The sequence below is a fragment of the Columba livia genome, chromosome 11 (assembly GCF_036013475.1).
Source record: "Columba livia isolate bColLiv1 breed racing homer chromosome 11, bColLiv1.pat.W.v2, whole genome shotgun sequence".
Lineage (NCBI taxonomy): Eukaryota > Metazoa > Chordata > Aves > Columbiformes > Columbidae > Columba > Columba livia.
In genome coordinates this window covers 2812933-2839518 of record NC_088612.1, presented here as the reverse complement: position 1 = coordinate 2839518, position 26586 = coordinate 2812933, and the positions used below count along the sequence as shown (strand labels likewise).

The following is a 26586-nucleotide window of genomic DNA, read 5'->3' as shown; positions in this document are numbered from 1 at the left end:
AGTTACTTTAAAGCTGTTCTTAAGTTACTTATTAACAACAACAACCCCAAATAAACACAAATAAGACAAGACTGCTGCAATAAAGTGAGCTTTCAGGCAAATACACCGAAGTTTCTTCAGTTCAGAGACAGACCAAACCAAGGCTGCACCAAAAGTCAGTATTAACGAACCAGGGCATCAAAGAGACCCCAACGGCCTGGACCAAAGTGGTTTCAGTGAAACAAGCAGCCACTGAAGTCTGGGGATAAGAACTGACTTTTAAATAGTATTCTTTATTTTCTCTGAAAAACATGTATGCCGGACACCAAATACCTCAGAATTCTGAACACCAGAAGACTAGATGAAAAAAACATGGTTAGGCATTTAAAACTGTGACGCCTAAGTTCTCCTATATACATATATTAAAAAAATTGGCTTACATTATAATAATATCAAATTGCATAGCATTACAAAAGAAGGCAACTTGAAAAAAAATTGTTACCACCTCTACTATTACTGTTCTGGAATTTACAACATCATAGAGTGTTGCTAGTAACAGCTATAGCCCAGTTTAAGCAAAGTCTGTCTTAATTCCAGAGAATGCAGAAATGATTAATTTGGACAAGGTGCTGCACGCTCTGCTTTCACATCCTCCTGGCAGGTTTTGCTGTTAACTGCTTCTCTCTTTCAAGTTCCTTCTCACGTTGCTGTTCTCGTTCTAGTTCTTCCTTCTGCCTCTTTTGCTGCAGCTTGAGTGCTCTTTTCTAAACAGAAAAGACAAGAAAACAATTGTAAGTTCTACAGCTGTATTTAAGCTGGAGGTAAAACAAAATCCCCCCCATTCTCTTAATATTATCTTCTCCAGCCCACCCTGCTCATGACTGAATGCTGCATCAACTGTTCATTCTTCCTTCCTCCCACTTCCCTCTCGCTGTTCAGAAACAGCAAATCCGTGACCTGCACAGGGAAAACACAAACTGGATTCTCTTTGGTCTCACTGAAACTCATCCCTCGTGTACACCAGACAAGGCGTGTACTGTGCAACTTATTGCGTCCGAGACAAAACCTTCTTGTGGAACATACAGAAAGACTAATCTTGCCAGACTATAACCTACATAGCATGAAGTCAGTGAACCTATTCCCCATGTTAATATTACATTAATAAACATAAGAATTTCTCCTATTTACAGTCTAGTTTTCATCAAAAAAGGCACAGAAACTGAAAACAAAGAGAACTAGTTGGAATGGAGTTGATTAAGTAACAGAAAAAAGCATGATTCTTATACCACCTAAACATGACACTGAGATATAAGAGTAGTTCAGATGCATAAGTAGCTGGAGCTCAGGTAGTGCAAGTTTAGAAATGTACATGGTTTGGTGCTACTGGAAACATCCATTAAAGAAAAGGACTGAAGACTATTTTAATCAGGACTTTCAGCACACATCCAAAATAAAAGTTACATATTTAATTATGTATTATTGACTTATGTTGGAAAGTAAAAATATTTATCGTACTCACTTTTAACTTTGACGTCTTCTCATGGAGCATCATCATTTCATTTCTAATATTCACTAATTTGTTGTGATAGTGTTTAGCTTCTGAAAACTTAAAAAACATAACAGTTAAGGCAGCGACTGTCAAGTTGGAACAGTTGTTTTATAAAGCTACACAGCAAAATAGCAATCAAAACCACAGTGGTTACCAGAATACTTTGATAATGGATTAAACATGTCCAAGTTTACATATAAAGTTTACGTATTACATGCATTAATATAAAACTACCATATCCCAACAGGTACACTCAGTAATCTACTGAATTAAGATCCATTAAACAGCATAAAAATATCACCATTTTATGCACCACATATCAGTGTTTCATGTACCTTTCCTGCTGGTCTGGAGAGGCGCACAGAGCTAATGCTGGAGCCTCAGTCCTACCCAAAAATGGCACATATTTGCTTCAGCTACTCGTTTTGAATGACTAGACTTACTACCAGTGGCCGACCCAGCCTGCTCTTTCTTCCCAGTGCCCTTCCTGCTCCAGGGAAATATGTTGGTTCTGCACCCTCTCCAGCAACAATTGTCCCAAATATCTGCATGAGTTGGTTCTCTTCCCGCAGGTCATTAAGAGCAAGGAAAATCCACAAGTTGCTACTAATGCTTCAGCAAGAAAATGTACACTTGTAGATATTTAAGAGAGATTTAATAGTACTTACCAAAGCATTGATGTCAAGAATCCAGTTACATTCTTTGAATTTTGAAATTTCTTGTTCTAATGTTTCTAGTAATACTACTTGGTTCTGTCTGAAACAAAAAGAGATGCAGAAAACCAAAGTAAAGCAGTGCATATGCTTTTCAACCACACCTTTAAATAAATACTACTGTTAATCTTAACAATATAAATGCATGCTTCCCAATATTGGATTCCTCTTATGTGTTGTTAGGAGATTTCAATAAAGACATGAGTAAATGGTTTGAGAAAAACCCCAGCTGAGTACACACAAATCCAGCTGGCATCACACAGCACAGTGAGATATCCAGGATGAATATCTGAAAAGCCTGAGCAGGCACTCTGCAGGTTGCAGTGACTAAACACCCCAAGTTGAATGAAGGGAAAAACAATTAGCTCTTGACTTTCCACTCAGTTGGCTCTGCGTCGTGCTGCAGGACTGCTCCGGCAGGGGGACTGGACTACACGATCTCTTGGGGTCCCTTCCAACCCCTAACGTTCTGTGATTCTGTGACTAAGATATTCCTGTAGACATGTAGCGTGGATCCTCGGTGCTTATTAAGGATCTTCCATGCCACACAGATCAGCTGAAGTCTTCCCAGACACAGGCCGTCCTTGGCAGCAGCATAACCACATCACACATTGTGGAACCCGAACCAGCACACCCTGCAGAACCCCAGCTGGCTCTGTGTAAAGCCCTTTCGGGCACCTTTGCATCCATGGCAGATCCAGTCTGCACTTGAATATAAACTATTCCCAGTTATCAGCGAGATGCCGATGTATAAAGAACTTCTATCTGTTTAGCTCCTTAATTGTATTTTCCAAGTGTATCTTTTGCAACAGAGTTTAGAGACTGGACAACAACAACATAGCACACTACAAGATGCCCCAAGTATAAACTGCATGTCTGCAAACAAAATAAACCTAGCTTTCAGCAGGCTTTCCACTATAAACATGAAGAAAGTATTTAAGAAATCTGCATGTTTTCTGCTATATCTGGCTTAGGGTATTTCAGTGTTCCTGCATTATATATTCTTCAGTCAAAGTTCTGACAGACTACACTGCAGCTTATACACTCCCCAGTACTCCTGCCAGTCACTCAGCCATTCAGGATGCTACAGATGGAACACAGAAAAGCTACAATAACCTATATTCTAGTTAAGGGTTACTAGAATATTAAAAACAGCAAAGTATGCACGTATAAGGTATTGGTTTTAAAAATTCATTTACGTAAGTTCCTGTAGTGCTGATTTTGATTGCTGAAGGTCAGGCAGGTAATAAGAAACGAGTCCCTCAGTGAGCTGCTCCACTGCTTTCTCATCTATTAAAGGCAGATCTTCTACTACTCCTTCGTCTGGAGATGCGTCATTGGGACCTGCACCAAAGAACAGCAAGGTTGAACGTGACAGGTCAGCACGCACTTCAAGTTTCACCAAAAGCAACGATATATACTCCTATTTAAGATTTTAGAGCATTTAGACACTCAAGTTATAATTCTTTGCAGTTAACCAGACGGTGCTCCTTTTTCCTCTCTCTCTGTGGCTCCCTCACGAGCTCCCTGGTGAACAGTTTTATCCGAACACAAGCAGAACAGAAAGAGGGGAACAGAGTATTCCAAAAACATCTTATAAAAGGAAAAATCCAAGTATTTCAGTCTACCGAGGAAAAAAGAGGCAACACCAGTAGTTGTGACTGTGAATCAGGAACAACTAAACATTTGCACACACCTGTCCTTTGCTTTCAAAGTTAGAGAATAAACCCGCATCTACCAAATGAAGGTCTTAGCCTTCTGCTCAAAACACGTTAAGACCTCACCAAAACGCCACACGCTGAACTCCTGCGGCTTGCAAGAGTCAGTGAACAGGCCAAGCTCCAAGGACCTATGGTGCGCAGAGCTCTTGGACAGTAACGACCCGCACCGCCACCCCCACGGGCGAACACGGCGGCAGCCGCGCCCTCCCAGCGCACCGGGGCGCCCAAGCCCGGGCTCACGGCGTCGCGCTCCGCGGGGCCTCAGGTCTGACCGGGGCCGGCCGCCCGCAACCCCGCTGCCCCGGCCCCTCCACCCGCCTGCCGCCCGGCCCGGCCCGGCCGCCCCCCGCGTACCCAGCGAGGCCGCCGCCTCCTCTTCAGGCCGCTCCGCCACGCTCATCGCTGCCGCCCCCCGTGAGTCCCCCCTCGCAGGGCGGGGATGAGGCCGAGCCTGCGGCGGGAGCAGGCCGGGGCGCGGGGCCCGGCGGCGGGAGGCAGGGCGCGGGAGGCAGGGCCCGGCGGCGGGGCTCCCGCAGCCCTCACCCAGCGGGGCGGCGCCGCACCATAGAGTCGCCCTGCGCGGCCCCGGCTAGAAGGGCCGCCGCGCCGGATGCGGAAATGACGGACGATGACGTTCGGGGCTCGCTGGCCACCAACGCCCCAAATTTGAGGATTGAGTGGAACTCGGGCAGTGGAACGAGTGCTCTTCGGAAGCGCTCTGAGGTGATTTGGCATCCTTAAACCTGGCACTTTTAACAAGACTGTTGCACGTTAATGTATGTTTTCTTCATATATATATTCTAATTATTGATCGCGATTATATCACTGTCATCAGACTAAAAATTTACCTGGTTTTCTTTGTTTTTCTGCATCAAAACACCAAAGGCCCGATCTGCAGCCAGAGTGCAACAACAGGGACTTGTCCTCAAACAGACTCGAATCAAGATTCTCATGACAACTCGTCAGCAATTTTACTTGCGGTTTCTTTCAGTGGGAAAAAAATAACCTTTTCTTGACAGTTTCACCGGCACTGACGTCTCGGCTTCCCGATGGAATCTCTAGTAAGAACAAGCGAGGTAATCGCCCTGAAACAGCCTCGCTCGAGGTGTGGGGGCTGCAGATCCGAGCTCCTGCTCTGCCTGTTCCAGGCCCTCCCACGTCCTGCAGAAATACACTAAGGGCTGGAATATAAACCCGGTATCATCTTTTCTAGACAAGTTACAATTTAACTGTTTTTCAACCCAAACGCTCCAAAAAAGAGATTGATACAAAGCCTCTCTTGTTCCCTTTCCTCTACAAAGCGTTCTGTGTGTCACAGTAACCGCTTCCCGAGTGCATCACCAAGTTCATTATCCTCTGAAGGATTGATTAAAGTTTAATTCTTGGAGAAAAGGATGTTTGAAAAGGAAGTTAAGTGAACCTTATAAGAAGGAACAAACACGTTTGGTTAAACTAGCAAAAAGCACAATAGTGCTGGTCTAAATATTTAATTTCAAGGACCGGTGCAAAATCAGTATTCCCATTGCTAGCTAAAAAATTGGATGCCACTGAAAAACAAAGTCTGCGACCCATGGAGCCATACAATGAACCAGCTTTAATTAATTAGAAGAAAAAACTTGCTGAGGACATTTCTGTATAATTACCTGAATTTGACTCGTAGCCCCCCCACAGCTACCGGGGAGGCTGTGAAGAACCTGGACTCTCTAACTGGTGGTTCACTGCCCACCCATGGGCAGCAATGTTTGTGAATCCGTGTTTGATATCCCTGCACGTTCCTTTCTCTCCTGTTCTCCTACAGCCCTCTGTTGTATTCCTGCACTTACTTGCTACTCCTAGTCCTACAGCAACTCAACACTTACTATCTCCAAATGCTTGTCCAAAGTTTGCACACAGCTTCCTAGCTTTCTTGCTGAGGTCTCACCCTCCCTGCAAGATTGAAGCTCAAATGCTGGAATGCTGTTACATTGTAAGCTACGGGCAAGACAAATGAGTTGTGACACTGTAGCAATACATGTGTGACATGGTAACAGCAAATCATCACCGCCTTTTCATTTTACATTGTGGCAATTGTGCTCAGAAACTTTCAATGCAACCTTATAACCCACACAGTGTGGATTTTATGGTAACTGATTTAAACAGGAATCTAAAGGCAGAGTAGCAAATAGGATGCTTTAAACCACCAGCTTTTGAAGTGCTGCATCACTTCAGGGGTGACAGTATGAAAAGGAAATATTTCACATTAACAGCTAACTTCTTAAAAGCTCTCTGTCCTAATGAAGTAAACAAGACTGCAGAGGGAGTACAGCCTTGGCTGTCATAACGGAGTGTAACAGGCTGTTAGAAAAAGCTGCATCCAACAGAAGTTCATCTTGACAATGCATTACTTGGTTCCTGACTTGAGAAAACTTCAGAAAACCTGGTCTTAGTTATTCAGTAAAAAACAAACCAGCGAGCCTTGGTGCGCTGGTTCAGGGTGCTACGTCTCCCAAACTTACTCCTCCTCTTCAGTGCTAGAAGTTTCTGTCCCTGAAGGAGGGGCAGCAGAATGGAGCGTGAGCCTGTTCCTTCACCCTCCAACGCAAAGCTCAACGTTTTGAGACAGTTTGCCAAGGAGTTTTGGCAGCTCCCGCCTGGCCACTGGTTCATGCCTGTGTGCCCCGGCCCAGGTGTGCTGGGACGAGTGGTGAGACCGGGGGAACACAAAGTGAGTCAAATCAACCTGAGCAGAACAAAAGCATTAAGAATGGCTAAACTGGAACATGGCTGGGAGTGTTTCCCTGCACACCAAGGCTGGCTTAACAGGTTCCCAGCCTTGACTGCCCATTCTGACTCCCACACTGTTTGCTGCCCCCTCAGCTGTCATACGGATGCCTATGCGAGTTGCGATCACAGAAGTAGTCTCAGTTATACATACAAATCTATCCTCCAATATGTATTTTTTAATTCTGGCCCATTTCAAGGACCCAGTTCATCGTCTGGCAGCAAAACAATTGTGTTGATAACCCTGTTGGGGAAATTACAAGGTGGGTTGAAGGGCTGGGATAGCACCTTTTTAGCCACCTGACAAAGACTAATTTGAGATTACATGCTCAGGACAGCAGCCACATTGTGAAGTGGAGCTCAGACAAAGCATAATACTGTTTATTGCTGGACATCATTATGGAGAATAACAATAAGCAAACTCCACCCAAGGCCAGTTTACCACACATGACTCCCTTCTGCAGGGTGTGTTCCAAGAAGGGGCTCACTCCACGTCCTGAAGTGACAATCTGATGTGTGCCAGAATCTGCTATCAGCCCTTGACCAGAAAGGGAGCGCCTTTCTCCAAAACGCAGCGGCTCTACACAGCTCTCTGGTCTTTACTTGGAAACTTCCACCAACCAGGTCAAAAAACAGGATATGGACTTTCCCTCAGGTAGGCGTGTTTTTCCAGAAATGTTTATGATTTACGGAACTGACTGACGCAGTAACAAAATTTGGCTATGGGTACTAATTGACCCTGAATATGTGTAGGCTGGAAATTAGAAGAAAATTTATAGTAATCACACCAGCAAGGAGGGGGAATAATCTCTCAACAGAATAAAGACAAAAATGTAATTACTTTTAAGTAAGAGCAGTTATAAAAGGAATTATCTGACAGCAGGGCCTCTGAGGTTTGAGGTTTGTTTCTCCCTATGTCTTTTAAGGAATGCTCAGAAAAGCACGTGTAACCTCCTACAACATGACACTGCCCTGACATGGGTTAATGGAAAAGGTGCAAAGGGCTGTGCCCTGACAGTGCACGAAGGAAAAATAACCCACACAATGCTAACATGTGACTGTTAAAAATTTAAAGCTAAAGCATAGAACTGTGCACTTCAGGCTTCCAGTGTACATGAAAGCACCTGCTTGTCTATCAACAGATCATATTTGGATTTTACAGCTTTTACAGTTAGAAGTTTCTACCTCCAACCACATTTATCCACCAGACACAAGTGCATGCAGGGACGGGAATGGCTTGTCGGGCTACCACGAGGCAGGCAGGGGTGCCGCAAGGCCGGGCGCTGCTGAGCGAGCCCCGCGCCCTCCGAGCTCGGCGGCCGTGCCCGGCCCCCCCACCTGCGCCCTCCGCGCGGGGCGAGAGCGGGACTCGAACCCGCGGCCAGCCCGGGCGGAGAGCGCAGGCGCGGTGCCGGCGGGGGCCGCGGCGGTCTGCGGACGCGCAGGGGTTGCTGGCTGCGCAGCGCCGGCCCGGCCCCTTCGCGCCCGCTGCTGCCGCCCTCCGCGGGGCTGGCCCGGGAGCGCGCAAGGATTTCGGCTGAGGCGCCGTCCCCGCCCGCGGCCATGCCCGGAGCGCGGCGCTGATGGATGTGACGCGCACGGCGGCGGCGGCGCTCCCCCTGCGCCGGCGGGGAGGCGGCCCCGGCTGAGTGCGGCGGCCCGGGGCTCCAGGGAGTGACAGCGTCCGCGGCGCTTCGCAGCTCGGTGCCGGGCGGGGAGGCGGGGGCCTGCGAGCGGCGGGAGGCGGCGGTGCGGCTTGGTAGTGCCGGGGCGCTCCGCGGCTGAGACCCGCGTTGCGTTCCGGTCGGCCTGCGCAGGGCCCGGCGGGGCGATGTAGGGGACATGCCCTGACGGGACGGCGAGCGGACGGGCGCCGCCTGCAAGGAGGAGCTGCGCCAGGAGAGCCGCCCGCGGCGGATCGGCCGCACCCGGCGGGGTCCCCGGGCGCCGCCGCTATGGCTGGGCTCGGCCTCTGGACCAGCATCAAGTCGCTGCTGCGGAAGAACGAGGACCCGTTGTTCCTGAACGACTCCAGTGCCTTTGACTTCTCGGACGAGGTGGGGGACGAGGACTTCCCCCGGTTTAATAAGCTGCGAGTCGTGGTGTCGGACGACGCCTCGGAGTCGGCCCCGGAGACGCCGGTGAACGGGGCGCCCCCGGGCCTGCCCTCCGACGACGACTCCCTGCTGGATCGGGACATCGCGCTGCGCAGCGCCCGGGCCGGCCGGCCGGACCCCTGCAGCGGCTGCAGCAGCCGGCGGGAGCGCTCCAAGCAGAGGAAGGTGAAGCAGCGGCTGACACTCGCTGCCCTCCTCTACCTCCTCTTCATGACCGGAGAGCTCATAGGTGAGTCGGGGGCTTTTGTTGCCGTCTCTCTGGCCCGTGCGCTTCAGAGCCTGTTACGCTGCTCGAGCCTTGGTCTTAAATATTTACTAAGAGAAAGCATCTGTCATTTAGAGAGAGCAAAGCGATTAGCGGCAAGTTCAAGAGAGTGGGAAGGAGCAAAGTCCACCTGTGTCTGCCATGCAAGAAAAGAGGAATTTGCAACTTCACTTACCCAAATCTCATCAATCCCCCCAACAGCATAAATGACACATTCGTTATATATCTAATGTGTTTGGGTTTTTTTTTTTTTTATTTCTCGTGTTTTATAAGGTGCTTTTAGCCAGGGAGAAGCGACATTTTATTACAGACGTAAATAAAAGATTAATAACTTAATCCTCAGTATTTTTTAATTACTGCCATAAAATCTTGTTGTGTTTGCATCGAGGGAAATAGCGTTTCAAAGTGTGACATTTACCACAATAACAAAACTAATATTAAGGGGTATTTGTCCTCATTCACCAGATACAGCAATACACTCTGTTATTTACAACTGAAATGACAAATCCTGAGCTATAAATAACAAACCAGTGAAGCAGCCACTCTCTTGACAACTTCCTAATGTCCTGCTGTGCTCTGGAGCCGCAAATGCTCCATCCAGACATAAATCTTGTGATCAAAGTCAACTACAATAAGTATTTTAACACTTCCCATTACAATATGGAAGTATAATACCAAGTAGCCTAAGTTCTTTGTTAGTACTTGGCAGAAGTATGGTGGGTTTTTACCTGGAATTTTTTTCCTGTATAAGCATCTGATTGTTGTTGGCCGGAAGGAATCTGGTGCTCAAGTTTAGCTTTTATCGCTCCCTCATAAAGACGTGCTAGCGTTTGCTGTTCAGGTTGAACAGAACCTGTGCGTTATACAGCAGTCTGCACAAAACACCTGTGCTTTAGTTACTAGGCTATAGCAGCACAGGCTTGAAATACACTTACATTTGAAGGTCCCTTGGATGCATAGATGTGCTATTAAACGTTATGACTTCATCATTATCCAATCATTTTTACAAAGGATAGTATTTATCTGTTAATCTCTGTTCACTTATCAGTTTAATATGAGTGTGCTGTTACCATCGTTTGGGTACATCCGTGCCATTCAGTGCGAGTGTTTGGTGCTGCTCAGCCTCCTGAAGAACACTTGCTTCAACTCATCCCCTGTCCCCTGACTGGAAGTAGTGGGGACGGTTAATCAGTGCCAATGCATGGATGGGTATGCTGAGACAGGTCTCTCTGGCAGCTGTAACAATTAATTGCTTTTAAATTGCTTTCATTTTAACATACAAGTCTAAATCCGAGCTGATCAGATGAATTATTTACCACGATTCACCAGGGGAAAAAAAAAAATCAAGTAAAAAACTTCCTGGAAGCAAATAACAGAGATGCCTCAGGTATAGTAACATGGGACCTACATCCTCCTCCTCACCCATGCAGATTTGGTCCATAATGACTAAAGATCTGATCTTTGCTTGTGTGAATTGAGCTCTTGCTCTTGAATTGCTTGTTCTAGGACAGTTGTGAATTGTGGCATTAAGGCAAAAACTCTACAAGATAGATAGGGAGCAAAATCATTGCTTAAGTATAAATTATACAGTTTATCTCACACACATCGAAAAAAAAATCGGTAGGAGAAATGAAATGGTCCATTTTCAGATACACATCAGAACAGTGGCTATATCTGCACCAGCTTTATGTGGGGCCTTAACGTGAGTCAACGGAAAAAAGTGGTTTTGTCCCTCAACATCTCTCAGTGTGTGGTTGGTCACTAATGAGCTGATGTATTGTGGCAGCGTTATCACAGATAGGGCACCGCACACCAAACCTGCGCCAGGGGTCTGGTTGAATGTCTCCATTTGCCACCAGCTGTTTTGTTGAAATTTTGCTTCAGCATGAACTCAGGTAAATTTGATAAGCAACCTAGTGTTATATCTCAGATGTAGATATGCTTTAAGATGACAGTGGTTGTATTTGATTGTATTCATATCAGAGTTCTGATATATGCTGAATTTAGTTCATTTGAAGGGCGCTTTACTGAATAATATTTCTGAGCTTCTGGCAGCTTGATGCTGAAGTCACTGATCGTGTATATGTTTGGGCTTCGGAGCTGATTCACACTATTGCAGACCCTTCTGTAGCTAGTGCAGGGAGAACTCTAGAAATGACAAGTGGTGAGAGTAAAAATACTCTCTCATCACTGTCACATCATCTGTTGTTTCTCCCTTACAGCCAGGACTTCTGCAAGCTCAGCGCAGGGTGGTGGATTTGTCTGTACAAAGCGTTTACTACTGTAGCACAGGCTCATCCTCCATGGGTTTTTGTACACTATTACCAGCCTAATTTCAGTATTTGGGCACTGAGGCAGTGCTAAGGGGCAGACCCATAAAACATTCAGGCATCCAGCTTCCACAGAGAAGAATGAGAGGACTTGGCTATAGCTGTGCTCTTGTGGATCTTGACCTGAATGACTTGTCATAGGACAAGTAATCAGCAGGAGAACAGGTCGTTAAAAATGGAGCCCGCAAGTCTTGGGTCAGTGTCCTACTCGGTTGTTTCACACCAGCCCTCTGTCTGATTGGTTTCAAATCTTGGAACTTTTAAAACTGATCTGTAGCTCAGATATTTGAGAAACTTTAATCACATAGGACATTTTAACTGACTTATTTCTATGATCTTTCACAGATTTGAGTTTCTAAGAAACAGGCAAAAGACCCTATGACACAATTAATTTGAATTTGTTCAGTAAAAATCCTTCTGCTGTCTGTTACCAATATCAACACGTAGGAAATCTTGTTTCAGCAGCTTCTTTGTGAAATCTTGATAGGCATATTTTTCCCAAAGTACAGCCAAGCTCATTACCCCATCCCACCTCAGTGTTTATTGTTCAGTTTGATGAACAGTCATTGTAAAAGTCAGCTAACAACTTACACTTTGTGGGAACCATTTTGCATCAAGAAATGAAAAACATACTGCAAGTCCTAGTTTGCTTTTCTGACAGGGTTTTGATGTTTTCAGTTGTGTTTAGAGATTGCTAATTGATCACCCCTGAGGAGGACTGCTGTCCTTCACAGCTCACTGCAAACAGTGGTGAGCCATCAGCCTGTCTATTTGTAAAGGTTATAGATATCTTTGTTTGTCTCCAAGTTGCCAATCATGTTTAAATAGCCTTTAGGCAGCACCTTTAACCAAGCAATGAACCGATACTTTTGGAAATGGAGAACCTTTCATTTCAGTATTTCATAAATCTTGATTATATTTTCTTAATCCATGTGCTGCATTATGATTAGCTTCAGTACCCAAATTCCTTCTTGATACTTTTCTTTTTAAAGTCTTTAAAAGTGAGTGGCTAGCTGAAATAGCATTGACTCATCTTAGACTGAAGTTATTCTCAAAAGTAATACATGTGAATTAACATACATACCTTAAATGATCATACACATAAACTACTGAGTTGAATGTCCTTAGATAAAATTGTTGTTTCTTCTCTGTTGACTATAAGAGGCCAAGTTGCACATGTCTAAGGCATATTTTTTCAATTATGTGAGAACAAAAATTAATTCAGAAATGAGAGGCATAACTGATTTTACTCAAAGATCTGCTGAATTGCTAAATCTTAAAAACTCATTATTTTTGAGCCGTGATGGCCTTTGGGAAACTTCAGCCTCAGAAGAATTTGACTTAGAAACTTAGGAACAACTGAAGAATGGGGGATGGAGGAAGGGAACTGCGTGAAATGTGGTGTATTTGGTAGTTATACCCCAGTGCCAGCAATACTACAGCATCAGCCACGCTGCTGGGGTTTGGCTGGGGAGGAGACTGTAGTTCTGTCTGCAGGTTGTGTGTGTACAAACACACACACGTTTTAGGACTAGTCTGGAGCACAGTCAGCCAGTTGTGAATTTCCCTTTGCTCTTCCCTCATGGGCAGCCTCTTCACTACGGCAGTTTTAATTGTATATGAAAATACCTTTGCTTGAAATGTTAGTTGGAGGCGCTAGCCTGTCAAATGGCATGCCAGCTGCGTGCTTTGCTCAGTAGAATTTACAGGCTGAATGACAATCTCAAGGTAAAAAGAGAAACTAAATCATAGCTGAACTGACACTAAAAATGTGATCTTTTGGGAGAAAATGGGCTTAGCTTCATGCATATGGAAGACAACGCAGCCTGTCCTTGATTCCCCTTTGGAGAAGGGCTGCTTAAGAGAGAGGTGCGTTGTTTAAATCTTCCAGCGATCCGATAGCAGCATTAGCAATTGAATTGTAACAAAGCTATTAACCTTTGATCTGAGGTTGTCTCAACAGAGCTCATAATTACTAGAAAAAATTACAGTAATAAATAACAAAGAACAGTGCTGTGCAAGTCAAAGTTATTGTCTGCAATATATATTAGCAGAACTTATACACCCTTGTCAAGACTGAGTAACGAAGGTTAAAAGACAATGTAATAAAAAGGAGGCAGGGTAAATTTCTGTGCCGTTGAGTCACTGGATTTCTGTCCCTGTTCCTTAATGTCAAAATATTTAACAAATGTAGTTTAATAAAAGGAGCAGCTGATTAAACTTATGCAATAATATATGAGAAAAAATACAAAACCATTTGGGGCATGAACTTGCAAACATCGTGTTGCAAGCAGTCTCCATGAGAATAACAGGAGTGAATCCTGTCTATGTTACTCTTAATAGAAAGCACACTTCACTGCACTTGTAACTATGGTGGCTTTAAATTATAGCACAGCATTTTGATTGCAATGGAAAAAAACCCCAACTGTAGTAATTATAACAAGTGCTCTCACACACTTAATGCACTGTTCTGAAAATAAATAACTGTAGGCTATGCCAAGAGGATATTATCCAGAATCATTAATGTCATGCGTCCTAACTTTTCCAACTTCATTTTCAGGTGGATATGTTGCTAACAGTCTAGCAATTATGACAGATGCACTTCATATGTTAACTGACCTCAGTGGTATTATTTTGACCCTGCTTGCTCTCTGGCTGTCTGCAAAATCTCCCACAAAGAGGTTCACTTTTGGATTTCATCGCTTAGGTATGTAGATATCAGCTTTTGTTATTAACAGAGTCTTTTAAGCAACAACTGTAAAGACCACCTAATTCCAGAAGAATAGGTAATTAGAAGGAAAGTAGCAATAAACCTAGAAGTTGCTTTATGTTTAACACCATGGCTTTAATGTCATTTCACTGGGCATTGTTGATCTCCTACATAGGTTGTTCTACCACAAGAGAATAAACAGTAAAAAAGTAAATTTTAATATTTTAAACCTCAGCCAAAAGTCAAAGTTGGTGTCAGAGTTTCACTCGCTGGGAGCAGGACGAGTCTCTCCATCTCTATGGAACTGGGACTTAATCAGATGCAGAGTTAATTCTGAATGCTTGATTCATCTTCCACCTTGAAGAGAAAGGCCGGGGAACTGTATACATGATGACATTATAAATATGACAACCTACAAATAAGCCATGGCCTAAAAAGCTTTAAGAGGTTTAGAGGAGAGCAGCACTCCCCAGCAAGAACAAGGGTGGATATTCAGCTGTGTTTCACAGCCCATCCATAGTCTGTAGCGTTAGATCAGGCCTCTGCATACCTTTGTGCTTTGGAGTTGAGGCCGTTGAGCAAAAGTGGGACACGTTCTTTGGTCGCTCACTGCGGTACCACTGTCACTGCTGTGTGACACGCTTGCTGGTGCAGGAGCTGTACACAGCAGTCGCTTGTTGTTCACCACAGGTTGTTGCCAGTGCCCAGGAGTCATGGAATCTCAGTGACTTCAGTGGAATGATGACACTGGCAAAAGGTCCTATTCAATGTGAAAAATGACATCTTAATCCAGAACGAAAAAGCTCTGTAGAGCATATTATCAGAGAGCTCTGCCCTGCCAGAAACTGCATAACTCAGTATTCCCCCTGTGCTCCCCAAACCACACAAAGCAGAGGTCGAAGTGTCCCATGGTTTGCAATAGAGTAAGTTACTTAACCTCTGCCCATTTTAGGTGTTTCTAAAAAGAAGTATAGACAGAATTATGACCTAAACTTTGGAAGAGTATTTTCAGGATTCATTACTTCACATTTGGAAGTGTAATGATAAAGGGTTTTTTCATGTTGTTGGTAACTGGATATAATAATTTATAATCTACAGCTGCAGGTCTTGGAGACATTTTACCAAAATCTTCAATCTTTTTCTTTAAATAAACCATTTTTAGTGTCACAGTTTGCCACCTCTGCTCTGTACATTCTCTAGTGTTTGTTTTTCAAGGAATTTCAAAGCCTTGTGTAGTCATTATTTTGCAGTTCTTATTTTGGCTGATAGAACAGCAGCAGAATTCAGCAACTCCATCACTCCTAGTCATTTGTCATCAGTTAGTCACTAATGCATGAATGCATAACTCTGTGCACTAGCAAAGATCTTTGGGGCTTTAGCAAGAAAGCATTAACAATGCTAACGTTTCCCATTACAAGCTTTTCTTTCAAGAAGTTTTAATTCTGCAATAGCAGCTCTCCTAATACTGAAACCTGACCTGCCAGGTATGCCCCTGGCATTTGCTTATACTATGCAGAAGGATGTCAGCTAGCATTTATACACATTTTAATTTGTATTTTAAAATACTTTGAGTAGTTGATGTCTTTGGAACTCTTTTAAAGCCAAACAGTATATATATATATTGAACATGCCATAGCCTAGCTTAAAACAGGACTTAAAAAATAAAAGTAACTTACTTAACCATTAAAATCTTACTCGGTTCTGTACGTTTTCACTGACTTTTTGATTAATTTGAGGGCTCCATAGCATTTTGCAAACAGAAATCCCTGAGGATTCCTGCCACCTCACTTTCTGTATCTTTTTTTATTTAATTCCTCATTTTACTGCCAAGGAAAGTACTGGCCATACTGACCCAATGGTGGCCCATAGGATTAGTCCATATAACCCACCATCCTCGCCCCAGAAAAAGTTCTGGGGAGCCCTGGGAGGGACCTCCAAACCTTGCCCTGGGCCCTGCAAGCACAGAAGAGAAGATGGTTCAAGATTACCATACACAGGGTTGCTTCTCAAAGTCACATTTGTGAAATTTATTTGCCCGATTTTAGGTACCCAGCCCGAATGCTGTGGCCTGAGGGCCCAGTTTCACACACCAGTGATTGCTGGCAATGGACCAAAGCTGCTTCTGGGGCACATCCTCGCTATAATACATTTTTCCAAATAACCTATATGTAAGAAGCTTGTCAGCAAATAACATGAGCTCAACAATGGCTTGAATTTAATGGGAGAGATCTTTAAACATGAGAGAATGTTAAAAATAGCCTACAGATTGAGCATCTGTTACAGCAAAAATGTGGAGCATTTGCTTAAATCTTGGAATATGTGCAAGAACTTGCTCATCACTGACCTGCTTTGCATCAAATTTTGCAATATTCTATATATACAGTAAGCATGGAAACATTCTAATGAACAATGTTTCTGGTGCTCATTATCACTTTTGTTTGCAGAATGATGAATTTTTAAACTCATTCCCATAAACATGGCACTGTAAAGACAACAGACATATTAGTTTTCTAGTCAGATTCCAGAAGGGAATTAGCACTAGTTTTCATTTGTTTGAATTCCCCTTGAATACATAATGTGTATGCTCCATCTCCGCTTTTATTCCATGTTCAATGGTGAAAAGGAAGCTGACGGATTCAGGAATGGGTTAGAAAAGTGAAGACAAAATAATGGAAATTGCAGCCATGTCAAAAAAGGGTTATATTCTCAAAGCCAAAAGTAGTTGTGTTTCACCACCAAGTGGAGGTGCCTCCTTCTCAGCAAGACACAGGCCAGATCTAAGCATAGATACGGAACCTGGCATTTTTCCATTGCTGCAGAGACAACGTTAGTAATGACAGAACCAGTCAGTCCACTGAGACAGCGCGTAGTTCACTTCACAAACAGTGAAAGATCTCAGCACGAATCTACAATGCCGACATGCCAATGACTCCGAAAGAAACTGCAAGGCAAACACCGGTTTCTGTTGCAGGAAACACAGTTATAGACTAAAACCACAATAAGTTATTTCTCTGGTAAATGCTAATGTGCTAGGGCTTCACAAGCTTTTTTAAAAAGCATTCTGGAAAACCTTCTAAGCAATGGTGGTGGGGTTTTTGTTGTTGGTTGGTTGCTTTTTTAGGCAGCTGTCCTGAATAATCTGCCTGCTTTGTAAAGAACACTACGCCTTGCATGGATATTCCCAGGACCAGGATTTTCAAGTTGCTCTGCAATCGTCTGAGATTGTGACAGTTGCCTTTCAGAGCATTATTAGTGCCTGGAAATGCTGATGCTCATCCAGGCATTGACACGCCACCCAACAGCTGAATGCGTTGGTGTGAGTCTCTTCTCCCATAATATTAAAAATTCAGTTTAAACATCAAGTGGTTTTCGTGATATTAAGATGCTTATATAGCTGCATATTTTTTATTGTGATAGTCAATAAATAAAATTAAGGCAGCTGTGTGTTAAAAGTGACACCTTCTGCAGTAACGACAGATTCAGAGCAGAGGGAGAAGGGAGGCAATTCTCAGGGCAGGATTCTTAGCGCTGTGGTACAGCCAAGAGCAAAATTTTGCCCTTATGGGGGAATAAATCAGGGCAATGTGTGGAACAAGTGGGAAGAACAGCCACTATAGTTCCAAGTAAATTAATTCCACCTCAGATCTTTGAATTCACACAGGAAGGATAAAATCCCAGTGATCCATCTGGCAATGACAGTAATGAGCATAATGACTACAGATTACTCAGGCATGGCTGCAGATTTACACGCAATACAATGGAGCGAGCATTAAAGTCCTCCCAGTGCTTTTTGTAAAGCCCTGTATTAACTTGCTTATAACTAAGACGCTCTTTTAAGTGTTTTCGCTGTAAGGTATCTTGCCTTTTTTTTCCCCAATTTCAGCTGCAACAGCGAAATAATCTTCAGAATACGAAGTTAAGGGAAAAGAACGTTTATGTTAAAAGGGATCTAGTGACCCATTTGGAAATACCTATATTATTTATAGTAGGACCTTAAAACTGTAACATGGGCTCCACCCTCCCCAGGCTTCTGTGCGCTATTACCAGCCCAATTTCATGACTTGGGTACTGAGGCAGACAGCAGCATAAAATATTCAGAGCTCTTTACCTCACATCAGAACAGCAGGAACCTTGTAGAGAGCTGTAACCACTTTCCACAGATTTAAATGGCGGCAGAAGGTGCGTGACAATGAAATATTAGGAGTTTTTCTGAACTTTAGAATGTTCTCTTTATATAGACGTATGTGCCCTTTTGAAAAGTCCCTGCTGATGAAACAAGTCCTACACCAAAGTGTTGGTGGTGACACTCTTACTTTTGTGAAATGAATATTTGGTAAACATTAGATAGTGTTAGAACAGCAATACAGAAACTTACATTAAGCAATCCTTTGTAGCTGAAATCTGCAATAAATACCGTGTATGTACACAGATATCAAGATGCTTAGGAGTAATACGTCTGACAAGTTTGTACTGTTCAGTTCCTTAATCTTTTTATAATTTTTTCTCCATCCTAAATACAGAAGGAAATATAAAAGTGATTTCTATATCCAGGTTAATACTGCAGACACTTGAAATCAAGCTCTCTTCTTTTTTGGTGGGCCGGTGATGTTTGAGATCACCTATTTTCCCCTCCTCTGACAGGACTTTGTCTGCAGCTTCTTCAGACAACCCAGAACTTTGGCCTGAGAACTCACAGTCATCGCCTGTGCAGAAGTTTGCAGAGAAAACAGAATTTGAGGGATATACAGATAGGGAAGTGTGAAGGAGTTGATTAGAACAAACTCCATTTGTTAATCCTATTTTAAGAGTTTTATTTACCACACAACTTGTTAGTTGTGCATTAGGGTTATAATATGCATAAAATAGTGACAACAATTAAGGCTCTGTCCACATTCTGATTTGGAAATAGAAATAGATCTGAGACTCACTTTTGTAATGTTGTTTCCTTTCTGTTTGCAGAAGTATTGTCAGCCATCATTAGTGTATTGCTGGTCTATATCCTTATGGCATTCCTCTTGTATGAAGCTGTTCAGAGAACTATCCATATGGACTATGAGATAAATGGCGATATCATGCTGATTACAGCAGCCGTTGGTGTTGCAGTTAACTTAATGTAAGATCTCCCTTTCTCTCCATTAAAACTCATAAATGTATTTCTGAAATAGCTGCTAATTCATTCATGGCCTGTAACTTTCTCATGCAATGTAATTTTGCTGGCCCTCTTCATTTTCATAATTAAGACATGAAACGATGCTGAGTGTTACTTTTTCAATTCTTTAGTTTAAAATGAAAGAAAGAGAAGCAACAACAACAACAAAACCCACTCACCAAACCCTAAAGCCTGTTTCTTGGAGTGTTTTTCTTCTTTCGCTTTCAGAATGGGTTTTTTGCTGAATCAGTCTGGCCACCTTCACTCCCACTCCCATTCCCACCCTCACTCCCACGTTCCTCAGTCGAACCCTCCTAACGCAGCGCAGAGCGGGGGCCACGGCCACAGCAGCCTTGCCGTGAGAGCCGCCTTCGTCCACGCCCTCGGGGACCTGGTACAGAGTATCGGGGTGCTCGTAGCTGCGTACATCATACGCTTTAAGGTAAGGAATGGGTGCTCTTTGAGGCAGACTGGAACTTTTTTAAATTTCAACTCCAGTGATTAAATTAAAAACGGACTGGGTTTTGTAAGTTATCAAAAACCCCACTTTTTGACATTCTACTATAAGCTTCATACATTCATGCAAAATAAGCAAATACTATCTCTATTATGTATTTTGTAAGTGTTCCAACAAAAATAAATATTCGTGAAAGTTGGAGCTAGAAGTAACTGCATTTTCTGACTCACGTTTTTATAAGCAAGCTGATTTTTATACACCCTTTAACACTTTGGAACTTCCCTTGCAGCCAGAGTACAAGATTGCTGATCCTATATGTACATATGTATTTTCCATACTGGTGGTTTTGACAACGGTTCGAATTCTGTGTGACACAGGAGTTATTATTATGGAAGGTAAGATCCGTGCACAGTCTGCAGTACTTTACATGCCAAACACCAGTGAGTGTTGGCACTTTTATGACATAATCACCATCTCTAACAAAGTGGATTGTGTCCGGAGACCTGTTTGTCCTGCTGCTGCTTTAGGCTGTTGGTTCTTGATGGCTTGGCTAAGTTGCAGCGGTCTTTATAGACGTCTTTGATCTCTGCACTGAAATGTACAGCGCTTCCTTCTGTGTCTGCAGCGGCTATCGCCAAACTCAGTGAAGTTCGCCCAACTCAATTCTATGTTTTCACTTCAAGTACTTGTAAGGTGAAGTGAGTGTGAACGCATGTAAAAAGAGGACTCAAGCCAAGGCCTAATGGCTGGACAGGTGGTTCACAACTGTCCTGTATTCCCCTTTTCCACAAGCGCTGTGGTATTACTTGTGTGCTTCTGTTGTTACCATAGGCAAAGCTACAAGAAATGAGCGGTGTAAAAAGGAAGTAAAAAAAGGGAAGAAAAAGCTGAATATAAGCTGAAGAATGTTATCTCATACGGTGACTCGGAGGGAAAGATGCCAGCAACATTCTTTGCCTTATTATAACTCACATGCCAACTCTTACTGCTTGAGCTAGTACTTTTACCTTATGAAAGTGAAAACATTAGGGATGGGAGAAAAATCCTATGTTTTAGCTGCACACTCCTAGCTGTCTCATCTGAGCTATTTTTGACTTCACTTTTATTATGTTACAAGGTTAAATCAAGGACCTAGAAATCTTCAATGTCAAGTGCTTTTGCTGTCGTTCAGGAAGAAAAAAAATATCCAACAAAATGGAAGTTCATCAGAAAGGCAAAAATGGTGACATTTGCTTAAGAAACCTCAATTAGCTCCAAACCAATAGCTAAGATTTAGCTGAAGAAAACAGATAAGACAAGCTAATGATGTATCAGATTCCAGATGTCTGAGTTGTAGTTGTTTGCATAGGTATCCCAGTTGTCATAACAATCTTTGCATTAATGGTGTTATTAAAAGTGATGATAGGTGGGCTGTATGTATACTAGGGAATATTTCCAACTCAAATTCAAGACATCCAGAGAATGGACTCCCATTTATGTTGGAGACTACTGCTACAACATCAGAGGCCTTGGAGCTGTATCAGCTTTCAATATTAATTTTAACTTCAGTTTCATCGTTATACTAGGAATGCTAAATTAAAAAACTTAAATGGTTGTCTAATACAAGCAATGAGATTCTAGCTCTTAATATAGATTTATAAAGCAGCATGGAAGTCTGTCAATAGCATGATGCAAGAAATAAAACATTAAATCCATGTTTCCTGGGAAAAAGAAAGCTGTAGAAATAGTACCAGGCAGTTAGCTAGTTATTTAACAGCCAAGTAATTGTTTGGTAGTCTTCATTAGAATAAAATCTTGTTTAATGAGAGACAATTCAAGACATTGAACTTTCAAGAGAGATGGTACCGGGACTAACGCAATTTAAAAGACAATAAGGCATCAGGTTCAGAGAGGAGTCATCCAAAAATGCTGAAGAAATGTGAGGAGCAAGTGGCTGAACTCCTCATAGTATATGTAATCAAACCCCATAAAACTGGAAGTTAGGTGGTAAAAAGCTATGATGGAAACAAGACTATTCAGAAACAGAGTTCATTCAGTGTTTTTGTGCTAGGGCCCATGTTGATCATGTAAAATTTTGATTCTGCCCTTTGTACAGCTAAAGGATGGAGTAGGGAAGGTACAGATGTGTTGTAGCTGCTGAAAATACTACGTCCAAAAGGGCTTGGTCAGTGCAATTGCTGATTTGCAAGGATGCCACGCTGTAAGACAGAAGTAATATATATTTAACCACTGGAGATGGATTACTGTGAGCATTTGGAAATTATACTGGTTAACCCGAAGAGCGAAGTTTCAGGAGACAGGTCCTAGTTGTGGTTTGTGTTGTTTCAGATTCTGGCTTAGAGCCTGTTCCAAGCAGTGATCAGGGGTCACGAGCCGTGGTAAAGTGTCTGCACAAGGACACTGCTCCAAAGGATCTAATACAGGCTATTGCCAGAGAGCAGGTTCTGGACAGCATAAATCACATTTGAGACAACACTGCAATTTCTGTACAACGTCTGTGTCATACTGGACTTCACATGCGAATCTGCATATGCTTCTCTATTGATAACTTGGAAGTTACTAATAATTTCCAACAGCACAAATGATAAACTCCGAGATCTGTCGTGACATTTTAAAGGCCACTGAGAGCTTGCAGAAGACAGAATTAATTTTACCTCTTGTTTGGTGTCACAGGAGTTCCAAAGCATTTAAATGTGGATCGCATTAAGGAAGACTTGATGAAAATTGAAGACGTTTATTCTATAGAAGATTTAAATGTTTGGTCTCTCACTGCAGGAAAAACAACTGCCATAGTCCACTTGCAACTAGGTAAGCGGCTATATAGCATAATTCTAAATCAAATCTAAGTGTAGAAAAAACCCCAGCACTTCCTCTTAGTATTGTTGTTCAAGTTGAACTAGGAAGTATCATTCTGTGAAAAAAAAAGTATCTACTAAGTATGGTTTTATACAGCGAGGTACAGAACTCATTGGCCCAGAAAGACACAGTGTAAATGAAAATTTTGCAAAGAAATATATTCATACTAAAACATCTAATACAGATTCTTTGGGTATTAAAAAAACCAAACTCCTCATAATATCCCTTATTTTGTTCAGGGAAAGACAGGGTGAAGTTCTAATGTGGAACAATCTGACATTTGAAAAATAAGTATGTTTTTCCAAAATACATGCTGATTTAGACATATAAACACTACCATGAATATTAATTCTTAGTAAGAAAGCTCAGTTTTTTGGGGGAAAGGGGGCGGTAGTGTCTAACACAGTTCTATCAAGATGTGATCCCAGTTAGAGGATATAGACCTAAAGATGTAAAAATAATATATAGGGAGTACATAGTGACCACAGAACAATATTAAATTAATAAATGGGTGTGAACAAAGATTATTCTAGTTGGGAAAACTGTGCTAAATTTAAGAACAGCTGGAACGCCCAGGTTTCTTGAGGAATGAATTCTATTAATTCTTTTCCCAATTTTCCAGTTCCTGGGAGTTCATCTAAATGGGAGGAAGTTCAGGCCAAGGCCCGACACCTGCTGCTGAACACGTTTGGAATGTACAAGTGCTCTGTGCAGCTTCAGACCTACAGACAGGAAAGGAGCAAAACCTGCGCAAGTTGTCAGAGTTCCAGTGCCTAATTTCATATGTTTTGGGAACTGCTGCCTTATTCTTTATCTCGTAGTCAAAGACTGAGAGCAATAAACGCAAAATGAAAACGATCAAGTAGAAACCATTAATATGTGGATTTGTACCATGTAACATGCAGCAGGGAGAACTGGTGCTGCAAGAAGTGCAGTGGTTGCCCTACAGAACATATATTTCACTCTCTCCCTTGTACTGGTTTATTCAATTTAGTATGATTTTAAGACAAAACTGTTTTCAGATTGTTTACAAACTGCAACACGGCTCTGCAGATACCTCACAAATTACAGCCCAATATTGTCCTTTAATAACTATGTACCACAAACTACCTGTACTGCAAATGGAGCATCAAGAATTCAGTATTTCAATTGAAGTCTCTAATACTGATCGTACCAGGGTTCCATAATATGTCATGATCCCTGAACTCAGTATACAGTATTTTTGCAATAGTAATTTTCATACAGTATCTTAAACTATAACGCATACAGTGGTCATTGAATTATTTTGAAAACTGTCTCTTTGGAGGCACTGCAGAATACACAATTTATTGTACCTAAACCAGAAAGTTAGCTTTAATCTGGGCATTCAGAGATCCAGACAGGACGCTGCTTGCCCAGACTTCTGGTATTTAACTAGAGACCCAACGCTGGACCGACCTGAAGTGTTTTAAGTGATCGGTTATCTTTAATGTATTTTAGAATAGGGTTTATACATTAGAAACAGGTTATTTATTTTACAAAGTTTTGACTTGTAAGATGAATTTTTAATAATAATCTTGAATGTCTAAACCAACATTTGATTCACATTAAAAGGCCAGTTGATTAGCATGCATTCTAGTTAATAAGTGTCCTGTAATTGATCATTTTCCATTATTGTTTTGTTTTAAAAGAAAAATCAAGTGACAGGAGCTATGCTTGATGTGGAGATACTCTCAAACACTATCTACAGCCATGCAAAATACATGCATCTTCTTACAGGAAAGCAGGGAGAAGAAGTTTTAGACACATTCTATTAATTCAGTCACAGGTCTCTCACTTTTTAGTTTCTGCTCTGAGCACAGTATGGCACAGGAATGCCACTGCAATAGCAGCCCCTCAATACTTTATGAATAAAACAAAATCCAAGCAATCCCAGCTACCTAGTGGTGTTGGACAATTATATCATAACAAGCTACAGAGGCAGAAATGCCTTTTCTTATGTACAGAGGGACGAGGCAATTTAAAAAGCATTTACTCATTCTCAGAGCCCACAAAACTGACTTGCTTAACCTCATGGTGGAATCACTGTACCTTGAATGTACACAGGATAATAAAACCTGGCACTAAGCTATCACACACCTTCAAGCTCAGCTTTACACCTGCTTCTGAAGTCATTTCCATTGAAGAAGCTGAGGGCAACAAAAATATGAGGTGCAAAGTTCATAAGATGGTAAGAATGTGGCTTTGAATATTTTTCTTATTCTGGACTTGGATCTTCATGCAGAAGATTCAGCTGGACAGGGTGCTGGCCCATCTTGTCTAGACCGGGCTTTTGCCAAGAAAGGTTGGATCAGGTGATCCCTGAGGTCCCTTCCAACCTGGTATCCTCTGATTCTATGATAGGAACTTTTACCGACATCAAAAGTAGTTCTGTATGCGGATCAGAAAGGAAAATTTTTGCAAAGTAATGGATATTGTGATATTCAGCTGTGAATAGTTAAGCTATTGTCTGTTTGAAACTGCTAGGGTTTCACATATACACCAGGCTGATTTATACATGCAATTGGTGGTAACAATCTTGGCTGCTTTTCTCCCCTTTGTTTTTTTTGACGCAGGGGTCACAAAATGAATGTTTAGAGGTGAGAACTGACAGCACAGTATTAATTTGGACAAAGCGCACACAACACCTGGTTATGGTTGTATCTGTTCTGGCAAGAGATGGGAACGCTTGGGAGCACACACAGCTCAGAGGCGCAGTAGCACTGTACTTGCAAAGTTAATGAATGCCTCGATGCAAACACTATCATTAAGCCATATCTCAGTTAATGAAAAACATGCATCCCATCCATACAAACTTACTGGAAAAGAAATACCACAAACAACAGGTATTTTGCACATACTAATATTCAAAGAGGTTTTAATTAAATTTGGGTTTACAGTTTCTGTAATTAGAAGTTAAAGTACAGTAGACATGTATTGTATTTGGAGCTTTTTTATTGTAATAATTTACTACACATTTGTTTAATTGAAGAAAAAAGCAGAAATGTGTTGCTTTATTGTGGGTTTTATTAAATCAATTAAACTTCTCATTGTTGTCTTATAAAATAGTTGTGTTGCTGTCTCTTATCTTTGATTCTTACAGCAGCTGTTTTTTGAAGTGTCTGAACACTCAAGCTTAACTCAGTTTGGTGATGTTATATATCGAATGAGTTACGTCTTTGTCTTTAGTCACAACAATTTAAGTCTTGTTATTTCCCATGAATAATTGCACTTTAGCAAATATGAGCTGACAAAGTACGCTAAAGGAACAGCCAGAAAACAACCGGCAAAACATTCTTGAAACCCCACATCCACCCTTGAGGGACCTTTCTTATCAAAGCCTGTGGACTGGAAGGAGTTCAGAGAAGAAAAACCAACAGAAGGTGAAATGAGAATCAAGAATAAAAGAATGGATGCATCTCAAGTGACCCTGAAGTGTACATGCCCTGTTTTAAGGTCTAACTAAACTCACGTGGAAATTTATATCCGTGTGACCTACCTGTAATCCTTTTATTCTTCTTTATAAACTACTCAGGGTACAGGCTGTCTGGCACTACTGTGTTTAACGTAAGAATCCAGTATTCTTCTGAATCTACTATTAACCAATATCAAAAGAAATACACAGATTATCACTTATAATACTACTAGGGATGGAATAAATGAGCACAACAGAACTAGATTATCTCTCCACCTTAGGAAAAACAAAAACACAAACAAAACCCACACCACCAAAGTAAAGGTCCTCCACCTTCCACCCTTAATCGCCTTTCCAGCTTCACACCATCTTCCTCCTCCGTAACAAATCACGCTGGGCACTAACCCACACTCTCTGTGCTCTGGAGCTGCCGGATCCCTTTGCTTTCCTCATTCCGTTTTTTCCAGGCTGATTGCTCTGGGAAGGACTGTACATGTTATTCTGTTCTGTGAAACACCTGACAACTTCAGAAGCTACTACAATAAAT

At 42.3% G+C, this 26586-nt stretch overlaps 2 protein-coding genes across 4 annotated transcripts; one reads left to right on the top strand and one right to left on the bottom strand.

Annotated features, from left to right (window-relative positions):
• Positions 1-252: 252 nt before the first annotated feature.
• BLOC1S6 (biogenesis of lysosomal organelles complex 1 subunit 6) lies at positions 253-4565 on the bottom strand. Its single transcript, XM_065075906.1, has 5 exons — positions 4317-4565; positions 3441-3585; positions 2197-2284; positions 1499-1585; positions 253-743 (listed from the first exon to the last, which is right to left on the bottom strand). The coding sequence occupies exons 1-5, from the start codon at positions 4360-4362 to the stop codon at positions 624-626; spliced, it is 486 nt and encodes a 161-aa protein (XP_064931978.1). The 5' UTR covers positions 4363-4565; the 3' UTR covers positions 253-623.
• A 4112-nt stretch (positions 4566-8677) lies between these two features.
• On the top strand, positions 8678-25690 carry SLC30A4 (solute carrier family 30 member 4). 3 transcript variants are annotated; one of them, XM_021280286.2, is made up of 7 exons: positions 8678-9068; positions 13995-14141; positions 19104-19257; positions 19522-19735; positions 20040-20145; positions 22424-22558; positions 23229-25690. In XM_021280286.2, exons 1-7 carry the CDS (start codon positions 8678-8680, stop codon positions 23381-23383), a joined length of 1302 nt encoding a protein of 433 aa, XP_021135961.2. In that variant the 3' UTR covers positions 23384-25690. The 3 variants fall into 3 exon arrangements, 2 of the variants coding, with proteins under 2 accessions (XP_021135961.2, XP_064931960.1); XR_010475211.1 differs by lacking the exon at positions 19104-19257; XM_065075888.1 differs by lacking the exon at positions 13995-14141.
• The last annotated feature ends 896 nt before the right edge of the window (positions 25691-26586 follow it).